Source organism: Hirundo rustica, chromosome 16, assembly GCF_015227805.2.
Source record: "Hirundo rustica isolate bHirRus1 chromosome 16, bHirRus1.pri.v3, whole genome shotgun sequence".
NCBI lineage: Eukaryota > Metazoa > Chordata > Aves > Passeriformes > Hirundinidae > Hirundo > Hirundo rustica.
In genome coordinates this window covers 9504396-9520054 of record NC_053465.1, presented here as the reverse complement: position 1 = coordinate 9520054, position 15659 = coordinate 9504396, and the positions used below count along the sequence as shown (strand labels likewise).

General features: G+C 56.9%; 1 protein-coding gene across 3 annotated transcripts in view; it reads left to right on the top strand.

Annotated features, from left to right (window-relative positions):
- The first annotated feature begins 1365 nt into the window (after positions 1-1365).
- The window catches only part of PLCG1 (phospholipase C gamma 1), a 40930-nt gene continuing 26636 nt past the window's right edge, over positions 1366-15659 (top strand). The window contains exon 1 of one of the 3 annotated variants that reach the window (XM_040080248.2): positions 1366-1567. In XM_040080248.2, the coding sequence (XP_039936182.1) occupies positions 1366-1567 (202 nt within the window). Of the gene's footprint in view, positions 1568-13722; positions 13944-15659 lie in introns of those variants that run through there. The other 2 variants (XM_040080249.2, XM_040080250.2) reach the window with 2 other exon arrangements.

Genomic DNA, 15659 nt, shown 5'->3' with positions numbered 1-15659 from the left:
ATTTCTTTTGGAAAAAAGAAAAAAAAAATCATAGGATCAATAAAGTGGCAAAAGTCCTCTAAGAACATCAGGTCCAAGCATTAACCTATGTTTATCCATTTATACATATAAATGGGACAGCCTGAGCACCCAGTGCGCCATGGGGTGCCCTGATGGAAAGGACAGCGCAGGGAAGGTCAGTGGGACACAGAAAGGGAAATTGCAGGCTTTAACCACATGAATGGAGCAAACTGCACTGAAACGCTTCTCAATTCAACCACTTATCCCCTCGCTAACCCTGTTTTTGTGTGGTCTCTAGCCCCGTTTTTTTGTGGGGCCGGAGAGCAGCTGGAGAGTGTCCAGTGACCCCCGGCTCCCTACACGTCCCCCAGGGGCGGGGATGCCACAGGCCATCCTGCGAGCCCCATCCCGCTTTGCCAGCACGGATCCAGCCGGGATCCGTGTGCAGGAAACTACAGCAAAAGCAGACCTGGCTTCACCAAGAAGCCACAACCATGGTGCCAGCGGCAGCCATACGGAAGGGTCTGCCCCCAGGAAAAGCCACCGTGGGATGGTGTAGGGACCCCACCTGTGCCACGCCAGCATCCCACGCAAACCCTGCTGTGGGTGCCGGGGCCCTGAGGTACCCTGTGGGATGCAGGGTGGTCTCCCCGGCGTGCCATGGGGTGCAGAGCCCCCCGGTGCCGCAGGCGTGCCATGGTGCGGCGGGTCGCGCTGTGCTGGCTGGCTGCCCTGTGGCACGGGCATCCCGCATAACCCCACGCAAAGGGCCCCGCTGCCGATCCCCGCGGGCCGCTGGGCGGGGATGCTCCGGCCCCGAGCCCCTCGGCCCGCAGCAGTGTGCGTGTCCCCCCGGCGATCCCCGTGTCTCCCCGCAGACCCCTGAGCCCCTCGGCCCGCAACACTGTGTGCTGGTCCCCCCACGGCCCCCGTTTCCCCCGCGGACCCCCGAGCCCCTCGGCCCGTAGCACCGTGTGCGGGTCTCCCCGCAGATCCCCGTGTCTCCCCGCAGATTCCCCAGCCCCTCGGTCCGCAGCACCGTGTGCGGATCTCCCCGCAGATCCCCGTGTCTCCCCGCAGACCCCCGTGTCTCCCCGCAGATTCCCGAGCCCCTCGGTCCGCAGCACCGTGCGCGCATCCCCCCGCGGACCCCCGCGCTGCGCCCCGCGCCCGCCCCCGGCTCCGGCAGCGCTCCGCCCCTTCCCCTCCCTCCTCCCTCCTCCTTCCTCGCTCCTCCTCCTCCTTCTCCCTCTCCTCCTCCCCCCTGTGCTCTCCTCCTCCTCCTCCTCCTCTCTCCCTCCCGCGGCGGCGGCGCGGGGCGCGGCGGGGCTCGGGCGCTCCCGCTCCCCTTTGTTCGCCGCGCCGATGGCGGCCGGGCCGGGCGGCGGCCCCGGGGCGCCCAGCGAGGCGGAGGCGGCGCAGCTGTGCCGCAGCCTGGAGGTGGGCACCGTCATGACCCTCTTCTACTCCAAAAAGTCGCAGCGACCCGAGCGGAAAACTTTCCAGGTGAAGCTGGAGACGCGGCAGGTCACCTGGAGCCGCGGCTCCGAGAAGGTGGAGGGCGCCGGTGAGTGCGGGGGGCCCGGGGGCTGCGCCGCCTCGGGCGGGGGTGCGGGGCCGGAGCCCTCCCGGAGCCGCCGGTCGGGGAGCGCCGGGGGCTCGGTGGCGAGGAGGAAGGAGAACAGATTGAAAAATAATGAACCGCCGGGCAATCCGTGCCCGCGGGCGGCCTGGGGGGCGGAGAGGGGTCGGGGTCCCGGCGCGGGGCCGGCCCCGAGCGCCCTGTGCGCGGGGGATGCGCGGGGGATGCGCGGGCCGGCACCGCCACCGCCCCCGCCCAGCGCCGCCTCCCAACTCTCCGCATCCCTGCTCGGCACCGAACTTCCCCTGGGATAAACGAGGTGTTTTCCCGGGTGGTGCCCTGGCGAGCGGCACCTAAGGGCTGTTAGGGAGCTTCAGGAGGAGGCAGGGTTAGTGTGAGCCTTTCTGCGGTTGCAGCTCGGAGCAACAGATGAGACTAAATGGAAAAGGTGAAAAAGTAGGAAAAACCAACCCAAAATGTTGTGCTGTGGTTCCGTCCTCTTCCCCGCTGCTCTCTGTGTGTCAGCCCCGGGTTCCCGTGCTGGATGGGGACCAGGGGGACAGAGGAGAGGAAGAAACCTGAGTGTAAAACCAGAAAGATGGATGGGAAGGGGGTGAGATCTGGCGTGCCCTGCACTCTTAACCTTGGTGTTGGTTTCCTGGGTTTTCTTAGATTATCTTTCCCGCCCCCGTGTGCACCAGCACAAGGACAGGGTCTCTGTTCTGTGCTGGGCGTGAGGAAGAGGGGCCGTGCACGAAGGCCAAGTGTTGGGAGAGCTGGTGCTGACCTTCCCATGCTCAGGGATGTGACTGAGGCCCAGCAAGGTCAGGGAGGGGTTCTCATCTCTCCTGGCAAGCGCTGCTGCTCCAGGGTGGAGAGGTGGGATGCTGTTAGTACCAGGGGCTTAGATGAGGAAAGGGCTTGGGGATGGTGGCCACATCTCTGTGGCAGGTCCACAAAATGCCAGTTTGGGGCTTTGGTTTGCCCTAAGACCCTTCGAGTCCTCTACGTTCTGCCCTGTGGTGTCTGCAGGCAGATCTGGAGGGAGCCTTGGGCTCCTTTAGCATCATGAGGATGTGAAGTTCCCCCATCTCTTTCCCAGAATGGCCTCTGGGAACGATGAGGCACTGTGAGAGGGAGGAGAGAGCAGCATTCTATTGACCCTGGGCTTAAGCTGTTCTTAAAGGAAGGCACAGCAAACGCTGGTGTTGCTGGGGAGATTCTCGGGCAGAGCCTACAGAGCACGAGTGCCCATGGTGGACAGAGGTCCCCACTGGTGTCTGCGTGGGGGATTGTTCCTGGGACAGACCCAGGTGTGTCCCTGTAACCTGGGACCTTAACTTGGGGCAAATCTAGAGAACTTCAGCTTCGGTACCAGAACTTTGGGCCTGTCAGTGACAAAGCCACGGCTGCAAGGAATTCTCGTGCTGTGCAGACGTCCAAGAGCAGACCAGTGAAAGCAAAGATGACTGTGTTTCTTTTAATGCCACAGAGGAAAATCCCTTAGAGCTTCTCTGCTGTGCCACAGGCAAGTTGTCTGGCTGGTGGTTTTGGGCACTGGGTTCCCCACATGTGCCTCCCAACGCTCGTGGTGTTCCCATATTTTACATGTGACCCTCCCAAGGAGCAAGGTGGGCATTGCTGGACACAGAGGACATCAGGCTGAAGAGCTGCTGTATCTTTAGCCCCATCTCTGATGCCAGGTGCTTTCCCCATGGTGTCCTCCCTCACCAGAGCACCTCGCCCTGTGCTCAGTTCCCCTCCTCTGGTGTCACCCAGCACCCCGAGCTTGCAGGGCTGAGGAGCAGAGCTTCGCTTTAACACTTCCTGGACAGAACCGTGGGGCTCCAGGTGGAAATATCAGCCTGTGTACACAAATAGTGACTGGGTTTCTAGGCAGGCAAGGCAAAGCCACGGGATCAATGGCCAGCAGTTCTAGGTTCTTGGCCAGCTTCCCTGTTTTTATCTGGATGTGCTTTCTGGGCAGAAAGAGGATGCCTGGGAAAAGCCAGGTGTGTGACAGCTCCACTTCATGTGGCAAATACACCAATGTATTCCCCTCCTGGCTCCTCCCCTTGAGGTCAACATTGCCATGGCCGTGGCGAGAACCAAAGGGAGAAGGAACCTGGAGCTGAGCTCATCACTTTCAGTGCAGGGTAGTTTCCACCGTGGGTGATGACTGATCCAGTTCTCCCCGTGCCAGCATAGGGAGCAGTAGGCTGGGACTGCTAGGAGGACTGGGTTTTGCTTTTTGTAGTGGTACTGGTTTGGTTCCAGCTTGCTCTATGAGGACAGTAGCCAACTGTCAGGAGGTGAGATTTTCCTTCCCATGGGACAGCATCTCCACCAAACGGTGTCTGGGGACTGGAAGGCCAAAGATTGCTGTGTTCATGGGTCAGTAACGGATGTTCTTGTGTTTCTTGAGAGCTGGAGACCACCAGGGAGCTTTAGACCACCGTGGATACACGTTAATTGTCTAAGTAGGATTGATTCTGGGTTTTTATCCATTTCAGAACAGGTGAATATCCACAGTATATCACATATGGAGGTTTTGGGCTCGGGACGTGTGTGTGTGGATGGCCATGTCTTGGAGAGGTCTGTCTCCATGGACACCAAGGACAGAGGATCTGTGCTCCTTTCCCTGCTCCTGCTGGGTCGTGCAGGAAGGAGATGTGTATTTGTCCCAGGGAGGGGTGGGTGAGCTTGGGGGACCTGGCTGCATGGCTGACGGTGTTGGGAAGAGCACAGCCCCTGTGGCTGCAGCTTGGGAAGCTCCTGTTGCCTGGTGGGCAGTGCATGGAGGGACAGAGGCTCAGCTGCAGGTGGCCTCAAGCACGTGGGCTGAAGCTGCAGTGTGCCAGGAGGAGAGGGCTCTGGGCACAGGCACTGCCATCGTTCCTTGGTGTGGTGGAGCTCATTTTGGAGCTTTGCCATCGCTGTCAGAGGGGTTGTGGAGCAGCTGCTGCCCCAGGATCTGTGGGGGCTGGTCTGTCACTACTTCTGATCTCTGCTGAACTCTGGGGAGTGCAACAGGCAACCAGTTCTTTGCCTTAAAAACAGTGTTTGGGTGGTGCTTGGCTTTCTGTGCACACTGATGTGAAGCTGAGAGGGGAGCAGAGCCTGAGCAGGCTGAAGAGAAAGGTCCAGGGACCCCCAGTCCTCTGTGCCTTTGGTGCCCCAACAGCGTGGTGCTGTTGGTGTGAGTTCCCTCACTCTGCCATGCCCAGAGGTGATGTGCCACCCTTTATTTCAGGTTGCTGAAGCCAGCAGGGTCTGACTGGCCTCTGCAAGGAACTTTTGGCGCTTGAGGACGAAGGCTTCACTGTCCCACGGCATCTGCTGAGAGCAGGGAGGTTGGACCAGGGGGGTGCTGGCCTGTGTAGATGTGGCACCTGGGGACATGGTTCAGTGGTGGGCCCGGCACTGCTGGGCTGGTGCTTGGACTGGATGGTCTTAGAGGACTTTTCCTACCCTAATGATTCTGTGCAGGGCTGGGTGGCATCCCCACACGGGCTGCAGATGGACAGGTAACCAGCTGGCCTCTTGGGCCACCGTGAAGCTGCGCAGCCTTGCGTGCCCATGAGCCAGGAGGGGCAGGGAGCCCTTGCTGGTGTGACAGCCCTCTCCTCGTCCCCTGCTTTGTGACCTTGTGTGGCTTTGTGAGCGCTGCATAGAGACACTGTGTGTCCCACGGCTGCCCTCCAAGGGCACAGCAGGGCCTCTTCTTCCACATGGAGAGCCTCTTCTCTGGGACAGGACCCTGCTCTTGGCTGAGCTCTTCAGCTCTCTCCAGAGTGATGAGAATCTCCCTGGGCTGAGGACTGGGAGAAGGGGTAAACTCCCCTGGGCAGGAAGCCTTTCCCTTTCCAAAGCAGTTGCCTCCTTCTCCTGTACAAAATTGCAACCCTGGTTTGTGCCAAAGGAAAAAAAAAAGGGGAATTTTTTTTTCAATTAATACTTGTTTTTATCCATAGGGTTCCAGCCAGGTTTAATTACCAATGTGCTGGTTTTTTGCTAATCAACTCTGCAGAGGTCTTGGCTGCTACAATAGGAAGAGTGCTAATAATTTTCTATTCCTTTTGTTAAGTACCCAGAGCGAAGTAGACCTAATCCCTCGGGTCAGTTGTCTTTTATGCATTTATTTTCTTTTAAACTTCCTGTTTTAACTGATTCTTTATTTTTAATAAAAAAGGGTCTTGCATTCTTATTTTTTTTGCGCTGGGGGGTTATAAGCCAGCTTCAAATTGAACTGTTTGCCTTGAAACACGTCAGAAAATTCAGAGAGTTTGCTCAGAAAGTGAGCTGAAAATTTGGAGCAGATGTTTGTTTTATAGGGGAGAGAGAGGAGAAAAAAACTCCCTCACAAAAACCCTGGTTACATTCTTGCTTTCAGTGAAATGAGCTCAGTCCCTTGGAGGTGGAGAAAAGCCATCGCCTGTGCAAAAGAAAAGAAATGAGCTGTAAAATATTAATGCAAAGTGGCTCTGAAGTGTGGCTCGTACTCGCCTCAGCCATTTCAAGCATCAGCCTCTTTCATTAGTCCACTGGGGCACAGCTTTTTTAATTATGTTTTTTTGGGGCCATTTGCTTAAGCTGAGGAGCCTGGAGCTCTTAAGAAGCGAGCTAACCAGATGTAGTTTTCAAGGATAAAATAACTTCAGAGTGAGCTCCTCTTGGGGTGCAGGGCAGCTCTAGCACTGGCGGGTCCCCACGGATGCAGGATGCAGCCCCTGCAGCGGGCAGGAATGAGAGGGGGGAGCTCCCCCTGAGGTGCCTGCAGCAGGGGGCTGCAGAAGGGCTGGGGTGGGAAGGGGAGAGCGTGGCTTGTGACTCTCGGGATGGTTGAAGCTTCCCCTGCTGATGCTCAGCTGTGGGAGTTTTTTGAGGGCAAGTTTTTTGTGTCCCCCTTCCTGCCTATGAGCGCGTTTGTGCTACACACAAAGCAAATGAGCTCTGCTCTGCCTTCACCTCCAAACTGGAACAGCCTCTCCCCTCACTTCACATCCCTTTGTCATCCCGTTTCACTCTTGCAGGAGGAGCAGGTTAGAAACCCCCTCCCGGTGCAGTAAGACATGTTACCTCCTCCCCTGGCATCTCAAAAGCTTCTCTGCAACCTGGAGAGCAGCTGCAAGTTGGCTTGGGAGGCCAGTGATTTCCTCTAGTACCTGCGCCCACGTCATCCCTCCATCTGGTTCCTTCCTCTGCCCGTCAGCCACGTGGCAGGGATCGGCTTGTGGGGTTCAAGCCCACTAATTAGAAAGTGCTGGAGAGTTTCTGCAAAGCGTTGGGCTCATTATTCCTCACCAACATCAAGGGGCTGAGTTATTCAGGGCTTGGCTTTCTCCTTGGCTGTTGGCTGGACACCATGTGTGGCGGCAGGAGCACCTGAGCGAGCTGGGTGTGAACATCTGGCGCGGCAGAGCGCGTGCCACGGGGTGCCGTGCTCAGCTCCGTCACCTCCCCTCACCGGGGGCTCTCCTGTTGTGGGGTTTTATCCAGGACTTTAATGTGCCCCATCTCCGAGCTGAGGAGCTGAGCCAGCAGTTGCCCAGCCCCGTCTCCCATCTCTGTGCTGCTCTGGGGGGTTCCTTGCCTGGCCGTCCTTATCTCAGAGCATTTGCTGGGCTCTGTTATCTGATGGCAGCGGCTGCACTGTGAACATCCCCAGGACATGCTGGCTGTCAGCGATGCCCCTGGCCTGTCCCCGTGTGAGCAGGCGTGTGACCTCCTGCATATCTCCCAGGCTGCAGCCGTGGGAGTCCGTGCTAAAGTCCCCGGCCCTGAGCACTCCTGAGGTCCCAGTCCCCAAGTGCTGCGTGTGGCAGAGCAGGATTGGCCACTGAGTCGCCCAGGAGTGCAGACCTGGTGTGAATTCTGGTGTAAATGGTGCAGACCTGGTGTGAATTCTGTGTTCCTGGGAGCCTGGGCACTGCTCTTTGGCTGGGATCTTCCTCTCCAGGGAGCACCGGGGCTGTTGTGTCCTTTTGGAGCTGACCCCTGTCAGAGTGTGCTGTCATGAGCAGCCTGGCCAGGATGTAAAACTTGGGAGCACTTGGAATGGAGCAGCAGCTCTCAGAACAGACCCTCACCTGTGACTTACGGTTTTTGCTACATCACACGAACTTCTGCTGGAGTTGCAGGGTTGTTGCTGAGCTGCAGCAGCTCAGCTCGTGGATGGCGACTTCAGAAGCTGCTGGGAGTGGAACAGTTGGACTGTGTGTCCAACTCCTCTGTCTCCACCAAGGTGGGATCCTGCTGGGGCTGGCTTGACAGGCACTTTGTGCTGAGCATCTCATCCAGGCCGTGGGGCTGGCTGGCAGGAGCTGTGAGATCTCTTTGGGATCAGCCTGTGGTTGCTGTCCTGCAGGGCTGTAGGGGTACCCCAGCACTCCACTGCTGGTGGGCTGTGGTCTGGTGGGTGAAGAGGCCAACAGTGACAGTCTGTGCTTAGTGCTGGGTCAGCCAAGAGCTGGGCTGGTGGTTTGGGGCTCAGGGGTACGCGCCTCTGAGCGTGCGCTGTGTCCCTGCTCCTCAGCTGCTGTGGGTTTTGTGAGACCCAGAGCAAAGCTCAGTGAAGGAGGGTGTGGGGAGTCCAGGAAGAACTTGCAGCGTGTGGTGAGGAGGTGTGGGCCTTTGAGCACAGAAAACCCGAGCAGCTCTGAGTTTAACAGCCATTGGCTGCACCTTACCATACAGTAGAAGGAAATGGGTGAAGTCAGCGGAGGAGAAATTTTACTTTCCTAGTGTTCTGAGGTCTGAGAGCAGTAGAAATCAGAAAATTTTGAAGCTCTTACAGTAGAAATCAGAAAAATTTGAAGCTCTTACAGTGCTTTTGAAGAGTTCCCCCCCCCGCCCCCACATTCTCCCTTCTTCCCTTTGGCCAAACGGACTTGGCAAGTGGATGGTAGAAGATGATGCTGGAGCAGAGCAGCTAGAGGGATACCTGTCTAGAGAAGGATAAAAGGAGACAGGGTGTTCAGCAGATGTACAGCAGCTGTATGGAGAGAGCTGTGTGGTGCTGTCTGACATCTGGGGATGCTCACAGAACCCTGCGAGGTTCCTCACTCACTTGGTCGTGGTGGCTGCTGCCTCTGGTGTCCCACCTGAGATCAGCTGAACATGTGGCACATCCTCTGGCAGTGACTCCTGCCTGCACGGGGGTGGCTGCTGATCTCACGGCCTTTCCCTGCTCATCTGTTCCGCCGAGCGCGGTTTTGCTGCCGGAGGTGTTACATCAGACTGTGGTGGGAGGGTGTCTTCCAGACCAGGGAGAGCCCTTAGGAAGGGACACAGTGACAGCAGCCATTCCTAAAGGCACTCTGTAGTGCTGGAAAAAGCTGTCCTTCTAAATGGTTTTAATCTTTGAGTATCCTTATTTTGCACAAAGTGCTGTTTTACATGGGAAAAGCTTTTTGACATTGACTCCAATGAGACACTTCCTCATTTCTGTGAATTTTCAGCCTTTCTGAAGATCCCCAGTACTTGGAACTCTAGGCCAGGGCTGTCTGCTTCTGATCTGCCAGCCTCGCCCCCCGTGTCCCAGGTGTCCTTATCTCTGAGCACCTTGCTGCCTCTCGATCCTCCTTGTCATCTGTTGGACACCTTGATACACTGGATGGCAGGAGGGTTCAGGATTGTGGAGCCCCCTGAGCACCCAAACAGCCTTGGGCTGATGTCTCTAGCAGAAGCTGGCCACTCTAAATCTGCATAAGTCAGCAGAGCTTTAGGATGCTGCCAGTCCATACTCCAAAAGTCTCTGTGATTTTCAAACTGCTTTTTAGCCCCATCTCTGCTGTCCCTGTGGTCTGATGGCTCTTTAGCCTGATCTGGGGTCCTGCACTTGGCTGGCTGGGGAGCCATGGAACGCCTTCCAGAATCTGGGATGGACCTCTCCCTTGTTTTCCTCTGCAGGCCCTCCCTTCTGTTTGTAAACATTTGTGGCTCTGAGGTTTTGGTCGGTGCCTTCTTGTGCTGTCAGTAGGGTGCCCCAGAGCGTTCCTGGCTGCCCAAGCATCCCTGGAGGGATGGCTGCAGGAGGGCCACGTGCTCTGGGTGACACGCTGCGATGCTGTGGATGCTCTGCTGCCTCCTGACTCTGGGAGCTGTTCCAGCTGTCCTGCTCTCCTGCTGGAGCTGCTCTGATTCCTTCTGTGGCATCCTGTGCTCCTCTGCTCCTGGGATTGCCCCGTGCAGAGCCCCATCCTGCTCCCTTTGAGCATCACCCCTCGCTAGGGCCGCAGCAGCCAGAGCTGGAAATTCCCACATCAGGGAGGGCTGTGCTCCGCAGGGACTGGGCAGAACAGCTGCTTGAGAGTCTTTTTCCTGTTTACTCGCTCCCAGGCGTGCTGATGGTGTGGTGATTAAAGGACATCCCCCCTGCCTGTGTGCATCCTTCATCCCTCCTCCTCCTCACCTCTGGTGCTGTAATCCTCAGCCCAGATAAGGGGGCTGGCTGCAGGTGGGGGCTTGGCCGTGCTGGGAGCAGGGAATGTCCGGGAGGACTTTCACCTCCTTGGCTCCCTGCCCTGGAAATCTGCACCCCATAAATCTGCTTCCCAGCTGGCAGGAGGTGGGGCAGGGGCTGGCTGGGTTTGTTTGCTGAGCATTTGGACACTGCCTGTCAAGGTCCTTCTTGGTGTGAGGCTCTCGTGCCCCTGGGCTCATCAGAGCAGAACACAGAGCCTGCTGCCTCATCTCTCCAAGCTCCTGTGCTTGGGTACTTGTCCCTCAGACATCACTCATCCACCTCTGGCTCCTCTTGCCAGGATTCCAGAGCACTCTGGATATCCTCCTTCTCTCTGGAGCTTGCAGTCCTTGTCCTGTTAATCCCTGCCAGCCCACAGTCCTCCTCAGCCTCAGGAGACCAAAAAGCTGTGTCCCTGGTTCCAGAGCAGACCCAAGCAGTGCCAGGGCAGTGGGGAGTTGGCTCTGCTTGTCTCTGTGTCCCAGGAAAGCAGCAGAAATTGATTTTTGTCTTTTTTTTTTTTTTTTCCTCCTCCATGTCTCACATGTCCTGCAGTGCCTGTGTCAGCCTGTTCTCAAGGTCTTGCTGCCAGTTGGAATATTGTCCCTGTAATCTCTGGCAGCTCAGGCTCTGGGGCATGTTGTGAGAGGTCTAGAGGTGAGGGAATGAAATTCCTGGAGTATTGGTACATCAAGTTTGATATGAACCATGGAGTAGGTTGGAGTATAAACAGGAAGAGGTCTCCAGTTCTGGGGGCCAAATAAATCCCAGGTGAGGTCATTAAAAAAAAACAATCCCAAGTGGTTTCACACCATCACTATGAGCCTCTGCTTCTCCCCCATAAACTGAAAGCGCTGTCACCTGCCAGGGCAGTGTGTGGCTTGGACAGTGTCTGCTCACTGCCTGGACATCTTCAGTTGGATGGTGCTGTGAGGAAGTGCCGTTGGCATCCCCCAAAATCTTGCCTTGGCATTGGAAGGTGAAACCAGTCCAGGGGGTCCCATCGTGGTTAGAGCGCACAAAACAAATCTGATGGAAAGGAGGAAGAGAGTCACTGTTTCCATTTCTAACCACATTGGGACAGGTTTGACTTCACCAGCAGCTCCTGTGCTAACTTTGGGTCTGGTTTGTGTTGGGGTGGGAAGAAGCGACTCGGGTGGAGAGCTGGAGGAGGAGGTGACAGGAGGAGGTGCCTCCTGCATGTATTGGTTGAGGTGGTCCAGCCCCTGGGGCTCTCTGCAGACAGTGGCACAGAGCGAGATCGAGGGGAGGGCACACATCTGGAGATCACATCTGTGCTCTGGTGAATACTCAACCCTGCCAGTCTCAGAATAGCTTTCAGTTGAGCGTGGGATAGGAAGAGGTCAGGCTGTTGTGGTGACCTCGAGGAGCTCAGCAGCAGATGGGATCTTTGACCCATCCTTCTCTTCCCAGTGTTGCCCTCACGCTGCAGAGTTCAAGCCCTGGCAGGGACAGGGACAAGCCACTTCCCTACTGCCCACTGAGGGGCTGTAGGCCTGTTCCTGGCCAGCAGGCACCTCTTGTAAATCGCTGTCACGGAAACTTAATGGGGTGGATGAAAGCTGAGTCACAGCATTTGAACATCGCTGACATTTGCTGCCACTGTGACAAATGTTTTCTGTCCTTCGGTTTTCACTCCTCACCTTTGTGCCCTGTCTTGGGGACAATGTGTGGTCACTCTTGTCTCCAATTGCTTTGGGACAGGGCATGAAAGTTGGGAAGGCACCTTTGTTGTGTGCAGAAATCCCCAAAATGCTCCAAGGAGAGCTTGCTGCTGTTGCACACTTGGGTCCCCAGATCCACCTCTGCCAGGGCTTCCTCCCTGGCCCTGCCAGGCTCCAGCTGTCAGGCTGTGAGCTGTGCATTCAGAGCTGCTGGATTGCCACCTCTGCCCTTCTGTGCTGCTTGGTTTCTGCCAGTCTGCCTGGTCCCATCCCCTTCCCCTCACTGGCAGTGAGTACTCTGGCTGGCTGAGAGCCTGGGGACATCAGTGACCCTGCACGGTCCAGGAGAGGGATGCAGAGCTGTTGCACGGAAGGGTTCCCTGCTCAGCCCTTCCATGGAGGATACCTGCCTGGAGAGCAGCTCCCTTGAGCCTCCCACCCTCTTCCATGCTGAGACACAGCCTGTGTTGGTGCCTCATCAATCTGTCCCTGCCCACCCTTGGATCCTTACCACTGTAAGGAGATCTTCCCTGGGGGGAGAAAGAGTGGCAGAGGCAGGGGCTGTGCTCACAGATCTTCATCCCATCCTCCCTCTGGTTTATTCTGCTCCTTTAGGGCCATTGCATTTCTCCCCCCGGCAGGGCTGAGGGGGATGGAACCCGCGATGCCGTGCAGGAGGAAGGTCACCTTGGGGCTGGATTGTGGAGCCTTCCCTGGACAGGCTGTCCAGAGCACCAGTGCTGAGCTTCCCCTTTCCCCATGAGTCAGTGGAACTTTGTGCCTCTCAGACAGGGCGGTGACTGAAGGGTCTCTGCTGGCTGCCACCGGCCTGATTTCATCTGGGACAGGGACACCAACATCTTCAGAGCAGCATCTGCAAACAAAAACTGGGGCTTCTCCCTCTCTTTGGGGTGGAAATGTGCTCCTGTGTCCTGTATGGTGACAGTGAAACAAGTCCAGGGCTCTCAGAGGTGCCAGCCTTGCATGTGGGACTGGGTACAAGCGGCAGCCCTGGATGCCCAGCTTGGGGTTTGGTACAAAACCCCACAAAGACAAAATTTCTGTGGAGGACAAGAGGGAGCCCCAACACATTCCAGAAGGATCGCTGGAGCCCTTGCCTGGCATTTGCCCTCTGCTGCCTGTCCCCTTCAGCTCCCCACCGCTGGCTGTGGCCGTGAGGCAGCAGCATCCTGCTTTGCACACTTGGAGGATCAGCTTTGGTTTTTCACTCATGTTTTCTCGCAGCTGAGGGTGAGCGGGAGAGATGTGCTGACGATAACAGGTCAGGCAGCTGCCAGCCCACAGCTGCCTCCGCTTCTCTCATCAAGAGGATGTTCAAGAGCTCTTGAAGGCCACCTGCATGAGGCTGATGCTGGCAAGGGAAGAGGCCACCATGGACTGTAGAAGCAATGTCTGGGCAGGACCTGTGCCCTGCTCCAGCCCCTGCCGTGGCATGTGTGTGGGGCGGAGGAGGGAAGGTCTCTTCCTCACATCCTCTCCCCCAGCCCCCGGAGCAGTGCGGCAGCGCAGCAGCTCCTAATCTCCCTGCGCATCTCCTGCAGCTTCCTCTGCAGGTGATAAGGATTTTGGAGGGGGGACCAGGGGTGGGAGGAACAGGAGCTCAGAAGCCACAGGACATGTGACTGGGGGGCACAGCAGAGGCTGTGGCAGGCAGAGGCTCAGGCAGGAAGCCCCGGTGTCCCTGTGTGGGGGCATGCTGCTGGCACTGGTGCCCAGGTGACACTTCCCAGGTGGTGTTTAAGCTCTCTGCCGATCCTCTCACTCCACACTGAGTGACAGGGATTGCTGAGAGGTGAGCCAGGGTCTGAGTGGGGATCCAGGCTAGCCTCAGTCACTCTGGCTAATCAAGAATTCCCCGTGGTCCCATCTCCAGCCCGCTGAGCTGTTTTTCCCCCAGCATCTCCTCTCCCAAGGTGCTTTCTGCATGGATGTTGCTGGCTCTGGGGTAGTGATAGACAGTTGCTTCATAGCAAAATCCAGTGGCTTGGAGCAAAAAATCCAGTTTGCTGACAGGTGAGATGAAGCACCTTGTTCGAGCAACCTGAGACACAGCTGAGCTGAGTCTGGAGGGGAAAACAGCTTTACCTGCATCTTCTCCTGGGGCAGAAGTACCACCTGCATGTTGTAACAAGAGCAGTGGGATCCCCTGGTCCTCTGGGCACCCGGATGGCTGCTCCCTGGGACAGCAAGGGTAATGAGGGAACATTTACAGGGATTTGAGTGCTTAACTGAGAGGGCAGAGCATTTTTAGTTCATAGGGGGTGAGGGATGCCCTGGGGCACAGGGTGCTGCTGGTTTGGTGATTGTTGGCCTCCGTGGATGCCTCAGCCGTGCTCCCTGTCCTCTGAAAAACCAGTTAAGGTCAAACGAGAGGCCCCAGCTGGTTTCTTGTGCTGTCTGGATAAGCCATCTCTTAATGGCCCTGGCTCTTCCTCTGGAAACCTGATAGCGATGCTGAGCAGCACAGGGGGATGCGGTAAGCTCGTCTCCGAGCAGGGATGTTCAGTTCACCATTACTGTCTGCTTTAGGCTCGTCGATGAAGGGCAGCTTGTGGCCTTGAGAGGCTGAGCTGTTGTCGCTCTGAGCACCGATCCTAACGCCAGGTGCGCTCCCAGTTCCTGGGCTCGGCTTCTTTGGCCCGCGGGATGCCGAGCGCATTGCCGCGGTCACTGCGGGGCGGCACTCGTGTCCCCGCAATTCCACCACAGCCAGACCCCGGCTCAGGTGGGGCTGTCTGCCCGATTCCCCGGGGCTGGGGCTGTGCAGGGGCAAACCCGGGGCCGGGCTGGGCTGGCCGGAGGGGCTCGATGAGCAGCCATGGGCTGCGGACTGCGAGGTGCTGCGGGCTCTGGCCGCCGGCCAGCGCAGCGCTTAGAGCTGCCCCAGCTCACGGGGGAGCCGCGGTGGGTTTGTTGGGTTTTTTTTTTTTGTTTGTTTTTCTTGCCGGCGGTGTTGGGTTGCAGCAGCAGAGCCGAGGCACTGAGCAGGGGCAGGGCTGCTCGGGGGGATCATCCCGGTGGGTGCCAGCAGGAGCAGGTGGGGCAGGATCCTCCCGCGGCTCCTGGCAGCCGCTGCTGGCCCCGGTGTCCCCTTCAGGGGCTGCCACTGGCATGATATAGGAGAGGTGGCACTGCCTTGCTCTCCACGCTGTTGCATAATAGATTTTTCTTGTGTTTTACTCACAGGCACATCCACGTTTTTTTCCTCTCTCTCCCTGGGGGCCAGCTGACCCTCCGGTGCCCCTTGCAGTGATGGGAAGCCTGGGGATGACCACATGGCTGTGCTCAGTGGGATCCACAATGTTAAATTGCAGGAAGACTCTTTTTTTTTTTTAACCTCTTTTTCTTTGCCAGAATCAGTAGGCTGGAGGCTTTTCCTGAGCAGGATCAGTCCGTGTCAGCCAGCTGAGGTCAGGCTGGGCTGGCAGTGACCCTGTGGCTCTCACTGCATCTTTTCTCCCCAGGGGGACACAGACCCAGCAGTGCCTGTTGAGGGGGTGGGTGTTTGCCTGGAGGCTGTCCCTGATAAACCCGTTCTGGAAAGTAATCTGGTTAAATGTTCTTTTTGTCGGCTTTTTAATTTTTTTTTTTTTTTTTTTTTTAAGTGTAATCAGTTTTCCATCTTTCCAAAAAATCCTCTGGAGGTGGCGATTTTGCAACCCTCAGAGCCTGTTCCAGGCTGTCTTTATCCTTACACGTTGCAACACCCTATCCATCAGCGGGTAAATGAGGCTTGGATGAAGTTTCAGTTTTAAATGACTTCAAGGGTGGATCTGGTTTTCATGTAACCAGAGGGTAATTTGGTGGGGGTTTTTTTTCTTACATGGTGAGGGAGGTGGATCTGGGGTCAGCTTTTTCTTTCTGATGCAACCCACTCCTGCTGAAAGGAGGGCTCTTTGCCCAGAAA